The 23,671-nt window shown below is 37.4% G+C and overlaps 1 protein-coding gene across 1 annotated transcript in view; it reads left to right on the forward strand.

Moving 5' to 3' along the window:
• Positions 1–23,671, forward strand: part of FRK (fyn related Src family tyrosine kinase) — a gene marked incomplete at both ends in the record, with an annotated part of 103,915 nt that overhangs the window by 30,047 nt on the left and 50,197 nt on the right. Inside the window, one exon of the mRNA XM_084228685.1 lies at positions 16,903–17,024. Within this exon, the coding sequence (XP_084084811.1) occupies positions 16,903–17,024 (122 nt within the window). The remainder of the gene's footprint in view (positions 1–16,902; positions 17,025–23,671) is intronic.

Below are 23,671 nucleotides of genomic sequence, written 5' to 3' on the forward strand. Positions count from 1 at the left end.
TAATTCATGACACTGGCAACTTGTGCCACAGTAATTTGTAATTCCTATACTTTCAATGTTTGCAGCATAACTAAAATAAACCTTAATTTCTTCTTTCTAGCTCTCTGATTTCTTCAACAAGGAAGTATATTAATTAAAATATAAGCTAGTGGTATAATTTTGATTACATTATGGGTTTTAAGAGAGTGGGTTATTGTAAAATAAATCATTAAAAAATTAAACTTTTAAGATATTGTAGATAAAAGCAATGTAGAGAGATCAGGTATATTCTTTACCCAATTTTCCTTAATGGTAGGAACTTTCAAAACTACATGGCATTGTTACAACCAGAACTTTTGATATTATTACAGTCATGATCTAGATAGTTTCATCCCTGCAGTGGCCTCTCTTTTTGATCTTTGAAAGTCAACCACTGCCCTGCTTCTGCCCACCCTACTCCAAGTCCCTCCTGTTTCTGGTCCTGATCCCCAATAATTACTAATCCCCATTTCTTTAATTTATTTCAAGAATGTCCTATAAATGCAATCATGCATTTTGAGATTGATTTTTATTTTTTAGTCTGTATATGTATAATTCCCTGGTAATTCTTTTTGTTTATTGTGAACATCTATGGCTTATTCCTTTCTTATTGCTGAATCATATTACATGGAATGGATGTATACAGTTTGTTTAACAATTCACCAATGGAAGGATATATGAGTTACTTTTTTTTTATTTTGGATTATTTCAAATGAAGCTTCTATGGACATTCTTGTATGGGACATTTTCTGAATCTAAGTTTTCATTTCTCTGGGATGAATACTGTACAGTACAATTGCTGCCGACCTGGTGATTGCATGTTTAGTTTTGTAAATATCCCGCAAATTGTTATCCAGAGTGACTGCATAATTTTAATTCTCATTAGCAATATATGAGTGATACAGTTTCTCTGCATACTCATTAGCATTTAGTATTGTCATTATTTTTATCTTAGCCATTCTGATAAATGGCAATGATATTATAATATTTTAACTTGTATTTTCCTAATGGCTAATGATGTTGGGCATTTTCTTTTTATTATTTTTGAGTTTTGAGCATTCTTTATTTGTATTCTAGATACTGTTCCTTTATTAGATATTTAGGTTACAAGAAATTTACATACTTTCCCTCAGTCTGTAGATTGTCTTTTTAATACATTTAACAGGACCTTTCAAGAGCTAAGATTTTGATTTTGTTGCATCTCAGTTTATGTTTTTCTAAATATGAAAAGTCTAGGAAATCTTAACCTAACCTTAGAGATCCTGAAGATTTTTCTCCTTGTTTTTAATGTCAGTGCATTTTAATTAGAAACTTACTTGTTGTGTACTTCTCAACTGAACTCAGTAATTTGGATTCCACAGTTTGAAAGTATGTAAATGAATACATGGATGAGTTAGACAGTGTCTACAGCTGGAGTCTTTATATTTTTCATGGCTCTATAGTATAAAGAATCACAAAGTGTCTCTTCTCTTCTCATACTATCATGAAGGAAGGAAGAAAATAAACAAATAAAACCTTGTTTTCTGTGCCTTGTTGAATTATTGGGTGATTACTAAATGAGGGCCATTCAAAGGAAATGTCAAGGAAGAAACTGAGGTCAAAAGTCAGGCAATGTATGAAACTGTCTAATTTACAGTGAGTAATGGGAGACACATAAAAGATTAGCAATAAAAACACTACTGAGACGTGGATTAAAACAAAAAAAGATATAACCATATAACTTGTGTGTTTGGGTCCCTTAGTAAGTCCACTATAAAGGTCAAAATTATAAAGGTGTGATTTAAAGTTTTTTATTTCTAGACATGCTTACTTTGAAAATATGTTTATGGTCCATGCATAAGTTCCCAATGATTTCATCACTACATGTAGGACTTTCCTTTTAGAACTAATATTCAAAAGAATACTTAACAATTAATATAGACTCACATGTGAATTTTAAGATGAAATTTATAGTCATTTTTCTAACAAAAGTGAAAATAATTTAAAACAATTTTTGGGTTCATTTCTCAGTCTTAACAATTACTTTCTAAAAATATCTAGTTAGCAGAGCCAGGCCTATCAAAAGCCTGACCAACAACAGTGTGTTCCCAAGAGCAAATAATGGGAAAGTGGATAACCACAAGAAATGGCAACCTGAGTCCTCAGTGGATACTACACCATAGAAAGAGAACAAATCTCCAGAACCCCAAACACAAAGACATAGAAGATGAGTTCCTCCTGTCAGATATAAAGTTCAAAAGTGCCATGATAAATAAATTAAAAACAATGGAAGAAAATAGAGAAAACACAGGAGATCATGTGTGTGTGTGTGTGTGTGTGTGTGTGTGTATTTATATACAAGAAAACAGGAAAACAAATGATTGTCTTGAGAGAGAAAATTTGTGAGCAGATCAAAATTGCAACTAATGGAGATGCAGGATGTAAAAAGATCAATAGAGGAGATGAAAAATTCTGGAGAAAGCTATAGAAGTAAAATAGACCAAATGGAAGATTGACTCAGTGGCCTTGAAGACAGGAATGCACAAAGAAACCAGTGGAAGAAGAAAGAGAAGTACAAAAAAAGATTAGAAACAATTCATGAATTATCTGACTCCATGAGTTAAAGCAGTATTAAAATAATGGATATCCCAGAGGGGGAAAAGACAGAGAAAGGAACAGAGAATTTATTTAAAGAAATTAGAGAGGAAAATTTCATGAACCTGGAGAAGTAATTAAGTATATATTTCCATGAAGTTCAAAGACCCAGGGTACCTAAACAAAAAGAGACCTACACCAAAACACGTAGTAGTTGTCCAGGAGCTCAAGACAAAGAAAGAATATTAAAACTCTCTGGAGGAAGAAGATAACTTATAAAGGTACCCCAGTTAGTCAAACATCAAACTTTCTGAAGAAACACTATGGGCAAAGTGAGAATGGAATGACATGCTCAAAATACTTAAAGATAAAAACTGCCAGCCAAGAATTCTCTATTCTGCAAGGTACTCCTTCAGACATGAGAGAGCAATAAAGACCTTCTCAAGCAAACAGAAGCTGAAGAAGTTGGCAAACACTTGATATCCCTCCAAGAAATGTTGAAAAGAGTGCTCATATTAAACTGAAGAGAGGAACATACACAAAGAACTGAACAAGGAAATAGATAGAACCATATAATTAAGGACATAATGGCAGCAACAGACTTTAATTTATCAATAATCACTCTAATTTGAAATGGACTGAACTTCAGATGAAAAGATATAGAGTGACCGGTTGGATTAAGAAGCAGAGTACAACTTTCTGCTGTCTCCAAGAAATGGACTTGAGCTCCAAAGATAAAGGAGCTCAAAGTAAAGGGTTGGAAAACAATCCTACAAGTGAATGGAACCCAAAGGAAGACAGGGATATCCATATTTATATAAGATAAAATTAGATTTTCACCTAAAAAGGTAACAAGAAATAGGGATGGGCACTATATAATGATTAAAGGAGCAATACTTTAGGAAGACATAACACTCATCAACATAATCTCACCAAGTGATGGAGCATCAAAATATATAAAACACTTACTATAAAATCTGAAAAACAGGCTTTGAGTAAAACACATTCAAGATGGGTGACTTCGACACCCAAGTTTCACCAACGGACAAGCCAGCAAGACAGAAAATAAATAAATAAATCTATTTCTTTAATAAAGAAATAGATCACATGGGTTTAATAGACCCACGGGCAGTGTGCCCCCAAAAGCTGAATACATATTTTCTCAAGTGCACATGGGGCTTTCTCCGGGTTTGACTACCTGTTAGGGCACAAGACAAGAATCAAGAAATCCATGAAGACTGAAATCACACCAAATGTTGTCTCTGACCAGAAAGGTATCAAACTAGAAATCAGCTACACAAAGAAAACAGGAAGAGCCTCTAATATGTGGAGACTGAATAACACACTACTGAATGACTAAAGGGTTAATGAGAAAATAAAAAAACTTCAAGACAAATGACAATGAAGACACAACATTTCCAGAGTCTATCAGACACAGCAGAAGCAGTATTAAGAGTGAAATATATAGCAATCCAGGCCCACATCAAGAAATAAGAAAGAGCTCAAATAAATAACTTCAAGGAACTATCAAAAGAGCAAACAAAATTGAAAGACAGTCAAAGAAAGGAAATAATTAAAAGAATGGAAATTAACAAAACACAAATCAAAAAGTAAGTCCAAAACATTAGTGAAAATTCTTTGTATCACCAAAACTATTGACTGACACATAATTTAATTGCAATTTGTTAATTATTAAGGTGGCCATTCAAGCAGGGAATATTTCTTAGAACACACACTTGTATACATATAACTTACATGGAAAAACACTATTTTGAAGGGATGTGTGCATGTCTTTGTTCATTGCAGCACTATTTGCTGTAGTTGAGTTATGGAAACAACCTGCATTCCCAATGACAGATAAGTGGATTAAGACAATGTGGTGTGTATATACAATGAAATAATACAAGGCTATTAAAAAAAAAGATGAAATATTGTCATTTGAAACCAGATGCATGGAACTGGAGGGGTCATACTAAGCAAAATAAGTCAGAAAGAGAAAGCCAAATTCCAGATGATTTTTCTCAAGTCAATATGAAGAAACAAAGGGACACTACTGTTTCTATCTTCTGCTGCCATCCATACTGTGAGTGGTGCTACATCGAAGGGTTTGATACTTTAAAAAATTCTCTTTCAAACCTCTGAGTGTGGGCCTCCCTGGTGGCACAGCTGTGAAGCTGTCTGCAGCCTCTGCAGTGCCGGTTTGATTCCTCGCTGGCCAGGGAGATTCCCACATGGAGTGGCAAACCTCTCCTGTTGTGCCCGCTCCTCCCCTCAGCAGTGTATTTCGGTCGTCTGCCTGTTATGCTCACCACTCTATCTCTGGTGAATCCTGTCACCCTCCTGCACCTGTGGCCTGTACCACAGTTCTTATGTAAAAATAAATAAATCTTTAAAAAAAAAAGAAACAAACCTCTGAGTGTGTTGTGGGAATCAAGACTTGAAGTAAAAGGACTTGTATTAAACAGAACAATGTAACATCTGCTGGAATATATAGAGGGAGGCCTAGAATTTAGTTTGGGATGAAGTAGGGTAGAGAATCAAATTGCTTTGCATATAAAAGTTGATGCTATTTTTTTTGAGATGAGAGAGAAGAAGTAGAGGGACCTCAGAGACCTGATGGGGATCCTGCGCCCGAGGGTAAAGAACATTTCTGAATATTCCCTCTTCAGGATAAAGAACATTCAATTTCTATGAACAAAATCTTCTGAGACATTTTTGAACTTATTTCTACCCTAGATAGTACTTAAATCTTTGCTTTTCACAAATTTTGCAAACGTTGGATTGAGTATTTAATATGTTGGCTGGGTTGAAATGAAGAGAGTGAGATCCGGTGTGAGGCAGAGAGGACCAGAGAGAGCAAAGGTGGGTGATAGCAGGTGTGAGAGCAAGTCCCTTCCCTCCAAAAAGCAGGACTGTGCTTTCAAAATGTGGCACAGGGCACCCTGCCTCACAAATGTCTGCTGAACTTAGGAACTGGAAGGGTGTGGAGGGCAACCTCAGGCCAGGAACATTCTCCTGGCCCACTCTCTTCCTGGGCATTCTTAGACAAACTGCAACTTGAGTATGAAGCCTAGAGGAACTTAGGCAATATTCATCTGCAACTACTTTTCCTTCTAATTCTAAGCAAAAGCAAGCAGAAAATTTTTGGATTTCAGAACACTCCACCAGTGCTGACAGGGCCTTCCTTTTGTTTCCTGACAAATAGCTTGTTGATACTGAAAACAAAAGGTGTATTTTCTGGCACTGCTTCTGCCTTTCCTTTTGACAAGAACAAGCTGCTTTGTGGATGTATTCAGCTTCTACCATTTCAGTGTCCAGTGGGTGGCTTTTACATGTGTTATAAACAATCTTCAGTTATTAATGCTGGAGTTATTATTGATAATTATTAGTGATGGCTATGTGTAGTGAGTAGCTGGGTGTCCAAGGTCAAATAATAAAAAAGAAAGGAAAGAAAAGAAAAAGTGTCTGCCCATTCTGACCTTTAGTGCGCTCTGTTTCACTCAACTCTTGGGGACATCTGTTTCATTTAAAACTTTAAGAGAGCAGTGAAACCAGTGCACATCTGTGATCGTAGCTGTGGACACACACATCCACATTCAAATATATGTGTGTGTCTCTGTGTCATGTATGGGTTATGATCAGAAAGTAGAGATATTGTGTATTATACATTTGCCAAATGTGAAAGACCATTTGATTGAAACATTCTTATTTTTGTATGAATTTAAGAGGTATTTATGAAGAAATCTTTATTATTTCAATAAAATTGGAAATTAATTTCTATTCTATCATAGTTTTCATAAAACAGTATTATTCCTGCTAAAAAGAGAGCTCACTTTTCTTTGGCTAAAGAGCTATAACATCCCCAAGGAGATCTTTGGAGTATGTTATAGCTTCTGGTGTTTTGCATTTCTATAAACACCAGTGATAGAAATGAATGAAGCTGATGGACATTGTTTTTTAATTAGAAAAAAATGCTAATAGATGTTGAGCAGTCTTCAGTTGAGAAATCTGGATATTGGCTTCAATCCTAGATTGGATTATGATCTCTCCTCATCTACTCCTCTCAAAGACACCATCCAGTTTTTCTCCACAGCTCTATGTATTCTCCTGATTACTTTTTAATTTTAGGAACACAGGAAAACCCTCTGGAATTCCACCTGCCACATATATCTGCCTATTAAGAATGATTTTTAAAATGCACTACCCTCTTTCTCTGTTTAATTATTTTTAGTCCTTTGCACTTATCTTCTCTAAACACACTGCATAATTACTCATTTATTTATTGTCTATCTTTCCCTATTAGTATGTTAGCTCCACAGAGGCAGGTCTTGTTGTTTGTTCTATGTCCTGCTGTGTTTCTCCAACCAGAACTGTGCCTGGCACATAGTAGGTGCTCAGTAATTGTTAAATTAAAAAATGAATGAATGAAAGAATTTTATGTCAATAAACTATGGTTATGGTTTTGTCACAAGCTCTTTGTGAACCTGGGAAAATTACTTAATGAAGGAGATGGGTAGTTCTGTCACAGGCATCATTGAGAATTTAATGAAACAACAGATTATTTCCCCAGAAAAATGCATGTACTCATTAAAACACATTATAGTAAGTTTCAGAATTTATCTAGGAATACATACAAAAAATTTCTTTCCAGCTCAAAAATTCTGATTAATGGCCCCTGTGTTCATCCTGTAGAATAATTCTTCCTTGCTCTTTTTCTCTACATTCATCTCTTAAATTGCTCATTAAACAAATTTTAAAGAACAGGTCAAAATTTCCTATCTTTTTTGCTGGTAAGCCTAGAATTAAAACTTTCTACTGTTAAATCTTAAATGGGATATTTTATACTTTTAATTTACTTTTTGAATTTTGCCTAAGAGCTATTTCTGTGAGGTTACTGGTTTACACATGGAATTGCTTATAAACATCACAGGACATACAAGTTTTTCCCTTAATGGATACTCGCTCCCTGATGGTGCCACCCAGTCTGCTCACAGGTGCATTGTTTGTTTTTCAACTATGTACATGCCTTGTTCTTCATTATTTTGGATTTCACACCTTTTCCAAATCCTTTTTCAAAGTGTATTTTCTATCTTTTTCTTAATGATTTGCCATTGATGTACAAAACTATGTAATTTTGGCAGTGTAACTTTCTACCTCAATAAATATTTATGCCACACTGTACCTATCACCAATATTCTAGTATACTCACCAATATCAAATTGAACCCCTCTACTTATCACCCCCATCCCCCACTTCCTCAGGCTATCACTATTTTGTTGTCAGACTTTGAGATATTTTTAGCTTAGTTTTTAGTTTTATTAGTTCATCTGTTCTGTTTCTTTTTATTCCACTTATGGGTGAAACCATTTGGTAGTTATCTCTTTCTGACTTTTTTTTTTAAAAGGTTTATTTTATTTATACAATAGCTGGGGTACAGACCAGAGGCACAGGAGGATGAGAGGACTCACCAGAGACAGAGCAGGGAGCAGAACAGACGGAAGGACCAAAAGCACTGCTAAGGGGAGCAGCAGGCGAGGCAGGAGAGGTCTACTGCACCATGTGGGTTTCTCCCTGGCCGGCCGGGAATCGAACCCGCATTGCAGAGGCTGCAGACAGCTTCACAGCGCTGCGCTCAACCTGCTGTGCCACTGGGGAGGCCCTCTTTCTGCCTTATTTCGCTTATCATGATCTCCTTAACTTTTATGCATGCTGCTGGAAAAGGCAAGACTTCATCTTTTTAAAAACTGAGTGCCCTTCCATTGGGGATATATACCACATCTTCTTTGTAATCATTCAATTGGCATTTAGGTTATTTTCATGTCTTGGCAATTATGAATAGTGCTGCACTAAATATAGGGGCATGTCTCTATTTTCAAATTAATGTTTTCATATTCTTTGGATTATGAATTGGGATTACAAGTAGAAATTTTAGATTATATGTTAATTCAATTCTTATTTTTTTTTTGAAGACTTTCCTTCATGACTTTTCCATAGTAACAGCACAAATTTACAGTCCCACGAACAGTGAATGAGAATTCTTTTTTTCTACACCCTTGCCAATACTTGCTGCCCCTAAACTTTTTGATGCAGACGTTTTCACAGATGAGATGATAAATCACTGTGATTTTGTTTTTCTCATACCTAATAATAAGTGATGTTGAGCATTTTTTCATGTGCTTGCTGGCCACCTGAATGTCTTTTTTTTTTTTTTTGTGAAGTGTCTATTCAGATCTGTCCATTTTATGGTTGGGTTGCTTGATATTTTGTTGATGGCTTGTATAATTTTTTTTATATATTCTGCATATAAACCCTTCGTAAAATGTATGTAAAATCTTTTCCCATCCAGTAGGTTGTCTCAAAGTGCGTTTTGAGTAGCTGCTCAATTCTCTGATCATACACTCTTGGCAGTTAAATGTTCTTTTTGATTTATTGCTCAAAGTGATCTTTTATTCCCATGCCTCCCTATACTCAAATATTTTCAAAGAAAAAGAAATAAATCTTTCTTTTGTTCTTTTCCATTTTCATCTCTTTTCCATATAATTAGTATGAAATAAGTGTTTCTGACATATTTCAGCAAACAAAACACATAGAAAACTCTATGCATTTACCTTGTAGGGTAATGGGAAGGTTAAGAGAGCTTCAATCTGTTTGCTATTTTTTATTTAGTGTAAAAGATTTAACAAAGTGATGGCAGAATGTTTCACTGAGTGTTAAAAATAGCCAGTATCACCTCTGAAACTTAAACATTGTTCCTGACTTTGCTGGTGTCTTTTTTGATGGTGGGTTCTTGTGCTCTATGGATCATAAATATTTTGAGTATTACTTCTGGGGTGGACCAAACAACAATAGCAAAAACCTATCAGAATGCTCTCATTTTTTTCTTTTTGTAAGAGAAACCTGCCTCCAGTGACTGGAGAGTGGCTACCAAATCTAAATTATAACATCATTAATCTCGCTCTAGCAGGGTACAGACATGGACTACTAACTGATCAGGCCCAATGTCTATTCTTGTTGATCTCATGAAGAGCATTCCCAAGGAATAAGCTAGTTTGTTGATCTTTAAAGAGTACTTAGTGCTTTAAGGCATACTCTGTGCTTTAAATAAAGTGAGGTGAATTAATATCATTTATAACACTAGGAACTAATAGTCTTCAAAATTAAGTGAACTAAAAAGACTTTTATTTTTTTTCTTCTTGGGTGAGAATAGAAATGATTCATGAAGGAGTTAACTCTCTCTATATTTTTTGGTAGGAAATTAAGGGGTTGTCATCTCTAAAATTAGTGTTTTGTGTAATTATTAAAAAAAAGTTGTCATCCCAAAACTTATATAAAGAATCAATGAATATTTGTAGTGTTTTGCAAAGAAAACATTTTCCCAGGCATTGTAATATCCATTGCATTCATTTTCTTAGGATGTGACAAAGATAGAAACTATTCTAATCCACATTCCTTTGCTTTCTAGAACAAATATCAGAAATATTATAGACAAAAATTAGATTAAAATTTACACATGGGACGTCCCTGGTGGCGCAAGGGGTTGAGACGCAGACTGTGAAGCTGTCCGCAGCCTCTGCAGCACGAGTTCTATCCCCAGCCAGGGAGCAAACCACATGACTCAGCAGACCTCTCCTGACTTGCCTGCTGCTCCCCTCAGCAGTGTATTTCATCAGTCTACCTGTTCTGTTCCCCACTCTGTCTCTGGTGAATCCTCTCACTCCCCACACCTCTGGCCTATACCCCAGTTCTTGTATGTATAAATAAATAAGTCTTTTTAAACATTTTACACTTTTATTTTAGGCCTAATGATGGAAAATATAGCTTCTGCTTGGCAATATACCAGACAAAAACACTTTTGCTTTTTATTCTAAGAGGGAAATTGGCATTAACTTTCATTTCCTTTTGAACAAATAGGGGATGGTTGTGAACAAGCATGTGCTTTGAGATTGAATGTCTGTCTGATCTTTGTTACATTCTTTGCAAATTTTTTATGAGGATTTATAGGCTTTTGATTACTAGACCCAGATATGTGGGTTCAGGTTGTAATCACATTCTTTGACAAATATGCAGCGTGCAGCACCACACTTTCCCCAGGTGGGAAAGTACCTATTATTTTCCCTTTCATTCTTTCTAAGGAAGTTCCTTTAAAATTCCCCTTTTATGACTACTATAAAGGTAATAACAACATAAAATTTTTATCTAATGATGTAAGCAAGGAGATTCCTGGATCCCAAGTTACTGCTTGTTCAACCTCAGATATAGGATGTGACATTGTCACGTATTACACATTTTTTTTTCCTGCAACTTGCTTATGATGTACAGCCCAGAAAAGCAAGTTCCACTTTTGATCATTACACTTAGAGGCAAGTATTCTCTGTGAGATTCCAATCTCAAGGGGTCAGACTGGAATCTGTGGTCTGGGGCCAATTAGCATTCAAATCTCTGCTGCAACCGGCCCAGGAAAGCTTAAGCTTTCCCCTTAAGCATTTCACGCCCCAAGTTATGTGCAAACACAGACAACAGATTGCATTAAAAAAAATAGGCCATACCTAAAGTTCAACAACCAGTATAAATAAAAAAACTATGTAAAATGCCCATATTGAGTTACCAACAATTCATTGTTTCATAAACAAGTATTTATTTAACTACTCCAAAAAGCTTAGGTGGCATTATCAGACTCAGTCTTTGTGCCTCAAAGGAACAAAAGGAATCATCTAAACATGAAAAAATCTCAAAAACGCAGCATTAGTTTTCCTATGCTACGTGTCAAACCAGAAGTGTAGTCCCGAGTACCGTAGGAATTCTTGGTAGACAATTTAAGTGTTGCCACTACAAATAGCTGTAAGAGCGAGAGTTTATCTGGAGCAGAGAGTTCATAGTGGGAGGATAATGTTGAAAAATTGGCAGGTGTTCAGATGGTGGAGGAACTGTATTTCAGGTAAATAGAGATTTTATTCCATGAGCAAAGGAAACCCTGAAAAGTTATTTATGGGTATGTATTGGCGAGATGTGCCAGGTCATATTTGCCAATGATTCATCTGGTGGTAGTATTTTGACAAAGGGAAATACTGAGATAATACATGTAAAACTTGCAGCAACAGCGCCTGGCTCCTTGCTTATGAGCAATAAGCAGATAATATTAATCTTAATGAGAACAGATAGTCAAATATTTCCATAATCAAGTGGATGAATTGGACAAAGGTTGTGGTGGAGGAAGTAGAAAGGAAGGAATGAATACACACACACACACAATATTCTTTTTTTCTCTTTGTCCTTATCATGAGTGTGAAAAGAGCAGCTGCCAGCTAAAGGAACGTTGAGCCTAAGAAGGTTTTGTAGAAGGGGAGGGACATGGATACCTGCAGAGGAAGGAGTGTCACAAAGGCTTTCCTGGCAATGTTACTGAAACACAGATAGATTACAGCTAAGTCAGATAGAACCCTAGTAGCTTAAGAGGGCCACAAATACAAACCTTACATTAGATATAAGTGACTAAATGTGATTATGAGTATACCCTGCAAACTACAGTGTTTTGAAAATGTTAGTGCCACCAAAGCTTCCCAGGCCACCTTAAGTGAAGGTTGTACATGTTTTTTCTATAATATCATTTATCTGTGATGACCTCAATGTTGACCTCCCATTCGGGCAGTCACTGTGGTGACTTTTCCATGGGTAGTTATGCCAAGTTGATCACCTACTTTTTTTTCCTGTAACTGTAATTTCTGAGAAAAAAGTTTTGTTCTGGGATTATTTTAAAAGCTTATTTTTTTCAGGATCTCTCTATTGTGAGTTAAAACCAACTGCCTTGGTTGTTAGGAGGACAATGGAAAAATAAATTTTATGTTAAATCTTGTAAATCTTAGCAATTATTGGGGAAAGGTTTTTCACTTTTAAAAGACGTAGGAGGAATTTACCTCTATATTATTGCATTTGTGAGCGTCTCTGAGTTACCTACTTTGTGCCAGTGACTGAGGCAGCAGGTGGACAGAATCAGAATCTATTAGAAAAATGAGGAAACTTTAATGGAGGTACCACATCACATCTGTTTACAGTTGATTTACCAGTTTTTGATTAAAAATATGTATTGTCTAGATGTGGATACTCAGTATACACATAAGTTTTGCTGTTTTAAAAGGCATATTTTTATCTTTTTTGTAGTGACCTCCAGATAATCACATTCCAGCTTCAGTTAGTTGACTTGGATTAGTAAAACAGCCTACTGCCACCTGGTGGCAGCATGTCCCAGTTAAGATAGCAGGCTGGATGGAAAAGTCACTTGAGAGGAAACTTTAAATACAAGCACAGGGAAGTGAGATCCTTATTTACATATTCACTCATGTTCTGCCAAATCCAACATGCTTACAACCAAACATTGTGCCATTTATCAAGTATGAATGTGGGCAAACATCAAGGCTATTCATTATTATTCTTAAACTCGAAATAAACCTAAGGATAATAATTATTATTCCCATAAGCAAACAAGGAAATCCAGGCCTTGGGGGACAGAGGGATTGTTAAATAACTTTCCTAATGAGATGCCTTAACTCTATTTATTTATTTACTTTTACATCATTGTTCATTTTTGTACAATGTTTGATTTCTCTCTCAGGTGTTGTCCCCATGAAATTACCATCACCAAGACACCTGTGCACCATCACCACAGTCTCTTGTGCACTTTCCTACCATTTGATCCCTTTCCCTCCCTCTCCCCCGATGAATGTCTCCAGTTTATAGTTTGCCTGCTAGTTTTGTCTTTTTTTTTTCCTGATCGTATGGTTTCCATATGTTCCTTCTAAAGTGAAACTATCCAATATTTTTCTTTTTCTTTCTGACTTATTTCACTGAGCACAATCCCTTCCAGCTCCATCCATGTTGCTGCAAATGGCATAAGTTGATCTTTTTTGATTGCTGAGTAGTATTCCATTGTGTACATATACCACATCTTCTTGATCTAGTCGAGATGCCCTAACTCTTTAACTGCAAATACTCTCTGCCTTCTAATCTGTTGTCAAGCATATTGTCCTTCAGCCACCCAGATTTGAAATCTTGATGTCCTATTTGTGATCTCTCCTCTGTTTTACTGCTCATCCATGACCCCCTGTCTTATATTGCTTTGAGAATCATCTTGTATCCCCAATTCTAACTGCCAAAGTTTTAGCCCAGATCTTTTGACCTGTAGGTTTTTATAGTGTATTCCTCAATGACTTAATTTCTTATCTTTAAGTAAATTGTAAAATAACATAAAACTGCATCTTTTGTTAATACTAAAATTATAGAGAACACAGGGTTAAAAGTGAAAGCATTTGTTATTATTTTCATCATCTCTAATCTTTAGAGTAGTAAGGGCATAAAATTTGGGGTTTATTAGTTTTTAAAATATAAATAAAACTATAACAACATTCTAATTAATCTGCAATTTATCCCTTTTCATTCAACAATATACACTCTAAATACTAGGGCTTTGCAAAATAAATCATAGATTTCAGTCACATACTCCTTTCATCTAGAACAGAAACTATACTTCTGTTTTTATCTAAGTGAATCCTTTCCTACTTCCAGGTTACAGGTTATTATTGGTTGGTCTTCTCTCCTTTTTGGGTATTCTTTTTTTTTTTTAAAGATTTATTTATTTTTATGCAAGAGCTGGGGTACAGGCCAGAGTCATGGGAGGGCGAGAGGATTCACCAGAGACAGAGTAGGGAGCAGAACAGGCAGATGACTGAAATACTCTGCTGAGGGGAGCAGCGGGTGGGACAGGGCAGTGGGTGAGATAGAAGAGGTCTGCTTCGCCATGTGGGATTCTCGCCAGCCGGCAGGATTGAACCCACACTGCAGAGGCTGCAGACAGCTTCACAGTGCTGCACTCAACCCACTGCGCCACCAGGGTTATTCTTAATCAAGATTTCTTTCATGACAGCGTGGCCTAGAAATTAAGATTATGTTCTTGGAACAACAATTAAATGTGCGCGAGTGTGTGTGTACTGTCATTTTCTGGATAATTTTCACATGTAACTGCCAAAGTCTTATTTTCATGTCATATGTAAATTTATAATTTGTTTACTATTTCTCTACATTGGCACTTCTTAAATTTCAGGTTATATCATATTCATGTGGGGATTTATTAAAACCCAAATGCCAGACCCCTTCCCCAGAGGTTCTGATTCAATAGGTATGGAGGGAGACCTGTGCATTTCTATGCCTAACAAGTTTCCATGTGACACTGATGCTTCTGGTCTAGGGACCACACTTCAAAGATCACTGATTTATATGATTCTTGCTTGATGCTTTATATCTCCTAGGACATCCTGATCCTCTCTGTTTGCTGCACATGAGAACTGTGGCTTCAAGAGAATGTCACAAAAACGGCTATTGTTGGCCGTTGGGTGTGGGTGCCTTCCTGAATGGGGTCAGCAGGGGTGCTACAAGGCAGAGCTGAGGAGAATGACAGTTCTGCCAATAACTGAGACCAGAAATTAAGCAACAATTTTCCCATGTGCACAAGGTGGAAAGAACTATTGTTTGTCCATTAGTCTCTACAGAAGTGCATGCTCTAGCGATTGTCATGTATACAGTAGTTGCATCACCTTTGAGTATGAAGGATGGCATTGTAATACCACAACATCCAGAAAATAATATTTTATTTATATTCTTCACTTAGTGATAGGGATTCAACCAAGTAGAACTTCAGATATTAGCGGAGCTGATACATCCTGTTAAATATTTACAATATTTCATTGTTAGTGTAGATTCAATGCTGGTGTGTTTTGACTTGTACAGTGATGGTATCTATCTACTACACAATAATCCAGAATTGATGAGCCTGAAAAGTTAAAAAAATTACCATATATTTTCCTCTTTAGGAATGCAGTAAAGTAACTTTATTTGCAATCTTGTAATTTTATTGACAATAATTGTTTGCTTATACATACAATGAACAGAGAAAATACATCACTAATAAACTCTATTATCCAAAATACAAATGTTATATGTACATAAAACTTGCATAATAGAGTACTTGTTCATGATAATAATGAGATATAGGAGATATAATCATACTTTTAAGATATATCTGTAGCATAATTTGTAATTCTTACAAAGTTGTACAAAATTGCAGTTTGATCAAACATTTTAATGTTGGTGAATAATCAGCGCACCCAGAATCAGGAAAATGCATGGGACTGACTAACATATTTGATCCAATGGACTCCCTCTCCTCTTCATCTCTATCCTTTCCTACCAGCCTCAATTCTGCAGTAAGATTTCTAGGACCTGTTTGGTTTAGTTTAGGTCTTTTACTTCATTTTGTTTCTTTATATTCTACATATGAGTGAAATAATTTGGAATTTGTCTTTCTCTTTCTGACTTTTTGTGCTTGGCATAATACCCTCTATTTCCATGCAGGTTCTTACAAATGACAAAATTTCATCTTTTTTAATAGCTGAGTAGTATTCCATTATGTATATAGAAGAATCTTTTTTGCATAATCTTTTCACTCATAAAATTCCCTTTATATTAATAAAACCCTTCTAATCATTCAAAATCATGTCAAATTATGATAGTGTTAAGCAGTTATGGAGGTGGGAAAAGAAGGGAATTAATATCCAGAGAAGTACATTTTTCATCATTCACATTTAAATTTGAAATATGTGACTCCTTGCTTGGACTAGTTGCCTCTTAACATCAGGAGATGGAAAGTTGGATGGTGATGATGAGTAGTCTTAGAGCCCAGGTCATGGCAGACTTACCTGGTGTGCCCACCCTGGAGACTTTTATTTATTTATTTAAAAAAAAAATTTATGCATACAAGCACTGGGTACAGTCAGAAGTGCAGGAGGGTGAGAGAATTCACCAGAGCCAGAGCAGGGAGCAGAACAAGTACACTGCTGAGAGGAGCAGCGGGCATGGCAGGAAGGTCTGCGAACCATGTGGGACCCTCACCGGCAGCTGGGGATCGAACCAGTGCTGCAGAGGCTGCGAGCAGCTTCGCAGCCCACACTCAACCACTGCGCCATGGGGGAGGCCCCAGGAGAATTTTATTAGACAGAAGATTACAGGTCTCTCTGACAGAATACAGGTGTGAGAAGGGATATGGGCGCAATCATCACCAAATTTCTGTTTGGTCATTTTTTCCAAGACTCCTCTTGAGGGTTATATACATCCTGAAAAAGTATCAAAAGTTACCATTTATACCTATAATACAATCATAAAACAATCAAACATTTCTGATGTTAGAATACTTTCTTGCCTAATGTTCTGTTCTTAAAACAATGAAGGTTGATTGGTTAATTAAAGTTTACATGTCTCTCTTTTTAGGTGGTTCTTTGGAGCAATCAAGAGAGCAGAAGCAGAAAAACAACTATTACATCCAGGAAATGAGGCTGGTGCCTTTTTAATCAGAGAAAGTGAAAGCGAGGAAGGAAATTTCTCCCTTTCAGGTATGACCATTGTTTTGTGTATTTAAGTATGGGTTTGAGAATCTTTTCTGAACTTGATATGTGAACAAGTTAAGTTTAAATTTGCCTTATTTCTTACCAAAATGAAATCTACTGATTTACCTAAGTGATATAGAAATTTGCAAAAAATTTCTGTCAGCCTCTATAGACAGTTTTAAACACATGTGCTTTTTTTTAAAAAAAATTTATTCATTTATTTATACAAGATTGATTGATTGATTGATTTATACAAGCACTGGGTACAGTCAGAAGCGCGGGAGGGTGAGAGAACTCACCAGAGCCAGAGCAGGGAGCAGAGCAGGCAGAAGGACTGAAGTACACTGCTGAGGGGAGCAGCAGGCGGCAGGAGAGGTCTGCACGCCATGTGGGACCCTCCTCCGGTGGCCGGGGAGCAGCCGGGGATCGAACCGGCGCTGCAGAGGCCCTGGGCAGCCTCGCAACCCAGCGCTCAACCGCTGCGCCACCAGGGAGGCCCAACACATGTACTTTTGATATGAAATTAAAAGTATGGATCTATCTTATTTTCCCACTTTTGCATTATCTAGCATCTTCTTTTGGAAAATATTAAGAAGCAAAAACTACTGTTGTCAAAATTGATTTTGCCACAATGCATTTTTTTGTTCTGCCTTTCATTTGTCTTTTCCTGGTAAATAGAAAATGCATTGTAATGCTCAATGCAAATGTATTAAATTAAATCCATGACATAAAATTTGATCAGTTTTCCACCTACAAGTCAAATACATGTTCACTCTGAACTATCCTAGGAAAAAAGCAGGACAGGCGACCTAAGAATTATCTTTAAGAGTTTCAGGTCCTTATGTTCATGTCCTTGCTTTGGAGAATCTTTCTCAGTTTCTGGTGCAATGCCATGTACTTCCTTAAAGACCACTTTAGTCCATTTCGTGTGAGACTTTTTCTCACCTTGTCCTGCTCTGTATCGTCCTGGCTTATTTCTTGTGTTGTTATCCCTTTTAAAGAAAGCATGGACTCTGTTTTTCCAACTAGATGCAAAACTTCATTTTTTTTTAAAGTTTTATTTTTTATTTATACAATAGCCAGAGGCGAGGGAGGGTGAGAGGATTCACTAGAGACAGAGTGGGGAGCAGAACTGGCAGACTGACCGAAGACACTGCTGAGAGGAGCAGTGGGCAAGGTAGGAGAGGTCTGCCGTGCCATATGGGTATCTCCCCTGGGAGGCCAGGAATCGAACCCGCACTGCAGCAGCTGCGGACAGCTTCATAGTGCTATGTTCAACCTGCTGTACCACCAGGGAGGTCCAAGATGTAAAACATTAAAGGAAAGAAATTTTGCTGCCTCTTATCCCAGTTGCCCTGCCATAAATGTTTATAATCACAATGCCAGGCACCATGTCTTGTTTGCTTAGCTTGCTGAGCTGGCAGTTGAGACTGCTCCACTGCCTGTTCTTGAAGCAGTTCCTGAGCCCACATGGGAATGCTGACTTGACCTGAACTCAGACCACACCGTCTGTGTTTGCTATCCTTTTCCTGGCTCACACCCAGTGGTTCCAAATATTAGGAGAGGTGGCATAAGGTCAGAGAAAAGTAAGGGCAGTGGTGTTGAGGCAGGTTTTTCAGCTTCTTCAACTCTTGTCTATTCTGGCACCAAGTCAAAATGGTATGCTAGATTGTATGTTTCAGCTCCACTCCTACATAACTAGAAAATGCTGTGCTGATTATCATTCTTACAGTGTGACTAAGTAAATTGTACCATTGACCTTTGTAATCTTGCTTATACCAAGGGTGATCACCAAAGTATTTAATGACTAGCATAGGATGGGTATTAGCCATTCAGAACTGATGCCCTGCCAGATTGGACTTATACCAGTGCATACTTGTAAATATTCATAAGTGAGTATTTTATTATAAATAATAGTTTTTTCTGATTATGAAAGTAATAAAAACATTTTTATAAAGAGAAAAGCTTAATGAAGAAAACCTAGAATTCACCTTTTGAAGATAAATGTAAAATACTGAAATACTTTTCCTGGCAAACTTTTATCTTAACTTATTTATTTAAACAGACACACATAAACACACATACACACAAAATAAAATGAGATAATCTTGTAACCAAAATATTTAAATGTTTATATATTTAAATGTAAACATGTATGTATATGTATTCTCACATATATACATATATCTATGCATATACACATATGTGTATGATGTAGATCAAATCGCTGTTTTTTTCTTACTTCTGTCTCTTAGTATCCGGTGAATATTTTTGTAGGTCCTTCAGTATTTTCCTACGTCATCATTTTTAGAAATCACAAACTTTTCTGTTGCATGGATGTTATAATTGATTTGACCTATTTCATATTTTGTGTATAGTTATTATTTTTAGTCATTTTGCTGTTTTAAAATATGTGGTGGAGGGCCTCCCCTGGTGGCACAGCGGTTGAGCGCTGGGCTGTGAAGCTGCCCGCAGCCTCTGCAGCGCCGGTTTGATCCCCGCCTGCTCCCCGGCCACCGGAGCAGGGTCCCGCATGGTGCGCAGACCTCTCCTGCCCCGCTGCTCCCCTCAGCAGTGTACTTCGCTCCTTCTCTCTGCTCTGCTCCCCGCTCTGGCTCTGGTGAATTCTCTCACCCACCCGCGCTTCTGACTATACCCAGTGCTTGTATAAATAAATAATAAAAAAAAATATGTGGTGGATATTCTTGTAGCTAAATCTTTGAAGGTTTTCACAGGAGTATTATTCAGAGGGAGAAAAACGAATTTTTAGGAAATCTCTTGCTTCATGAAAACTGTAAAAAAAAATCCTTGCTTAAATGCACCAACATTTATTTCCTTATCCAATACTTACATGTCAAATTAAGTAGTCACTGTTTAGCCAAGAGATGGATGAAACAATTTAGTTAGCATTAAAAATATAGGAAGATTTTCATCAGAAAAACAAACTGAAAACAGAATTACCAAGGTCCTATCTTAGTATAATGCCCAGGCTGTGGTGACTTTTCTGAACTCTCTCTCAGAAGAATATTATGGAACAAAACAGCTTTATAGGCTTAGAACAAAATTACAAGGATATTGGTTGTTGTGTACTGAGAATACTCTAGCGATTGCTTGTGGATTTAGGAAGCTTTGTAGGCCTTACTTGGAGACAAGCATATCATTACAGATACTTTTTCAATGAAGTCAAACACTTCAGAGTCTTTCAAACAAATTAAGTGTTTGCTGTGTATTCACTTGGAATAAAGTAAATGCAGACCATTATGGTCAACTGAAAGGAAAATTTTCTTAGTAGTTCAAGGGAGGGTTGCACAGGAGAAAAATGGAGAAAAAATGTCTTTAACATATCTACAGTAAAACAAACAAACAACTCAATTGCTGACTGTTGATCACTCCTAAAGAGCTTCGGGACAGACCAGTCCATAGATTTCTTCCTTACTGAGGTGGTCTCCTTAATCAGTCAGAATTGATGGTCCTCAATTTTGCTGATTGCTGTGCTGCTAACGGGAAGCAAATAATATTCCTTTTCTAGCTCTGTCTTTCCCACATGAGTTTTCCTTAGAAGCATTGTCTCTATTCCTTGGGCAGCAATGGCTCACAGCTGTCAGAAAGGAGCTTTGTGAGGGAGCATGATTTATTGATGCTGGGCGGCTCCAAGAAGCAGCAGTCCATGGTTGGGGTGGGTGCTAATTGGCTTGTTGTGATCCTCACATGGCTGTCGGCTCTTGTGAGGTCTGGGTAGATCTGGAAAGAGAGTTAGGGCCATGACACCTCTCATAACGGCAAGACACTAATTAGCTGTGAATTACAGCAGCGCTTTTGGATATTACATATTATATGTGGTAGACTGAGAATCTGTCTTCATTAGATACATGACAGGTAGTTTTAGTGGCCTACTGTTATTTGTCAGTGGTAGTGAATTGTTTATCTGATGAAAAATATAAAATTCTGACTGCACGTCAACTGGTTTGACTATTTCTTGACTTCAATCAATTACTTTAAAAGGAATTATTACTGTTATTACCATTAATATTAATTTGATGTTTGGTGTCTTATAAGCATTTGTATTTTTGTTTAAAGTACACTTTAAGGATAATACATTTTGAGGGCTAAAATTAATTGAATAGTAGTTAAATTTTTCATTGAACATTGTAATTTTATTTTAGACAACTTGGCACATAAAAATTGTCCAGAGTAGGAAAGGGAATTTCAGAGCAAATGATACCAGATTGAAGATAGTTGAAAAATAACAGTAAGGACTTGAGGCAAAAAAAGCCCAAAACAACAAACCAACTCACCAGTAACATTCAGGACAGTACATCTCAGGGTTGACATCATTTATACATTGTTCATTTCTTCAACAAACATCTAAGTGACAGCTACCTATAGGGTCTTTGCTAGGTGAGGACAGCAGAGAGCAAGCACAGCTCCTGTGCTCTGTCTACAGGGGCTGGAATACAGCTGAATTGTGAGATGAGGGGGCAGAGCTTTGTCTCTGAGGAGAGGGCAGGAAGGGTCCCAGGAGAGGGAGCATTTGTGTCCTGTACCAATTTGTGTTATGAGGTAGCAGCATGAGGACAATTATTTTTAGCAAGGCAAGTACACAGAGTTGTGAGTATATCTACATATCTAGTATTTTGTGGAGTGGAGGGTGGGAAAGGCAGAGGATAGTGCAGGTAAGTGTGGGTGTTCAGGACCTTTTGTGCCATCTGAGGAAATTGGTCCTTATTCCATAGAAGGGAGTTTTATGCCGAAAGTGAGCTGGTCTGACCTTTGCTAGCAGTGTGAAGAATAGGTGACAGATAATGATAACAGTTTGGAGAGGAGCACAGTGGATGACAGCAGAGTTGGCCAGTGTCCTACAAAAGTGATGGGATCTAGCTCAGCGGTCTGCACTGGGGCTCCTCTACGTACAGGCACTCCAGTATCCAAAGCCCCCTTTGTTGCTCTCCATTTTATGGCACCAGTGTGGGAATGGGCCTACGACTCACAGTAGCGGTCTGTCCAGTGCTGAGCAGTCTGAGTTTTCAGGGTTGTTTGCAGAGCCCAGCATCTTTGGCTTTGTGCACAGGGGGACTTGCAGCTTTCTTGAAAGAGGAAACCCTGAGGCCTGTGAGAAGTTGAGTTCAGGTGCAGCTCCTGTTGCTGGGAGTGGCGGTAATGGTGGCTCGGGCTCAGTCTTCTCTAAAAGATCTCTCCAGTTCCCTCTGACCTGGTGCTGCTAATCTCCATGGATTCAGGCCTAAACCAGAATAGTGGTATGGGGAACAGAGACTAGGGCATGGAAGTGAAGTATTTAGAAGATAGAACCAACAGGAATTGGTGGGTGGTCAGAAATGGTATAAAATAAGGAAGAATGCAGAACCTAGGATAATTCTCAGATCCCTGGCTTAAGTGATTGGGACCAGTGATAACTTTTATTAAGATGAGGCATATAGGAGATGATTTATACGGAGAGAGGAGAGAGAAGCAAAGCAAATAAGTTCATAGGTGTTTTTTTTTTTTTTTAATAGAGGCATGTTTTATTTATTTATTTGTTTGTTTGTTTGTTTTGTTTATACATGCACTGGGTACAGTCAGAAGCGCGGGAGGGTGAGAGAATTCACCAGAGCCAGAGCGGGGAGCAGAGCAGGCAGAAGGACCGAAGTACACTGCTGAGGGGAGCAGCGGGCGGCAGGAGAGGCCTGCGCGCCATGTGGGACCCTCCTCCGGTGGCCGGGGAGCAGCCGGGGATCGAACCGGTGCCACAGAGGCTGCGGGCAGCTTTGCAACCCAGCGTTCAACCGCTGCACCACCGGCGAGGCCCAGTTCATAGGTGTTTGAGGAAATTGTAGATGGACTTACAAGTAGCCATTATCTTTTTTAATCTCATTTCTGCTGATTTTGAGCAAGTACTTACTATGATAAATTTTCAGTGAACATGTAGGTCTGATAGAATATGAACAACTTTTATGATATTTCATGTTTGCTATGAAGTCCCTTCTTGAGAATGCAGAATATGCCTCTGTAGCACCATAATTTAATTTTAAAATAAATGCACTGGAATTTTTGAAAGAAATGTTTACCCTTCAAAATAATAGATTGTTATGTGGAAAGTATTGCAAAAATGGTCAAACTCTCTTATCATTTATGCTAAAGGCCTTTGTCCAGGCCAATTATCTGTTCATTATGGTCTTTGGTACTTGAAAGTGACCTGAATCACCTGAAGCAACATTTTGAATAATATGGTCATTAGCCTGAATGCTACCATGAACTTAAATTTTTGTAAATATTTCTGCATGCCTTGTGAATTAATTTTGAAGGCAATTCGAGAAGTAATGAGAACGACAGCTTCATTGGGGAAATTATGTACCCTTTCATGTTGACCTTGTATGTATTCTTCTTGTTGAACTTTTCAAAGATTCATTTATATTCACATATAACTTTCACTGTAGGTAAAAAATGTTCTTCTCAAACTAGATTATAGTCCTTGAACAGAAGAAACATATTTTTATCGCTTCCATTTCATGCCTCCTCTCTATAGCTGTGGTTTCCTGTACAGGTTTAGAAAGACAGTAGATGCTCAAACACTCACCTCTAACCCTGTAATCCACCAGCAGTAAGCAAAGCCATGGCCATTTTCTGAAACCTTCATCTGAAGTCAGGACCACGTAAGA

The sequence above is a fragment of the Talpa europaea genome (assembly GCF_964194135.1).
Source record: "Talpa europaea genome assembly, chromosome: 2".
Lineage (NCBI taxonomy): Eukaryota > Metazoa > Chordata > Mammalia > Eulipotyphla > Talpidae > Talpa > Talpa europaea.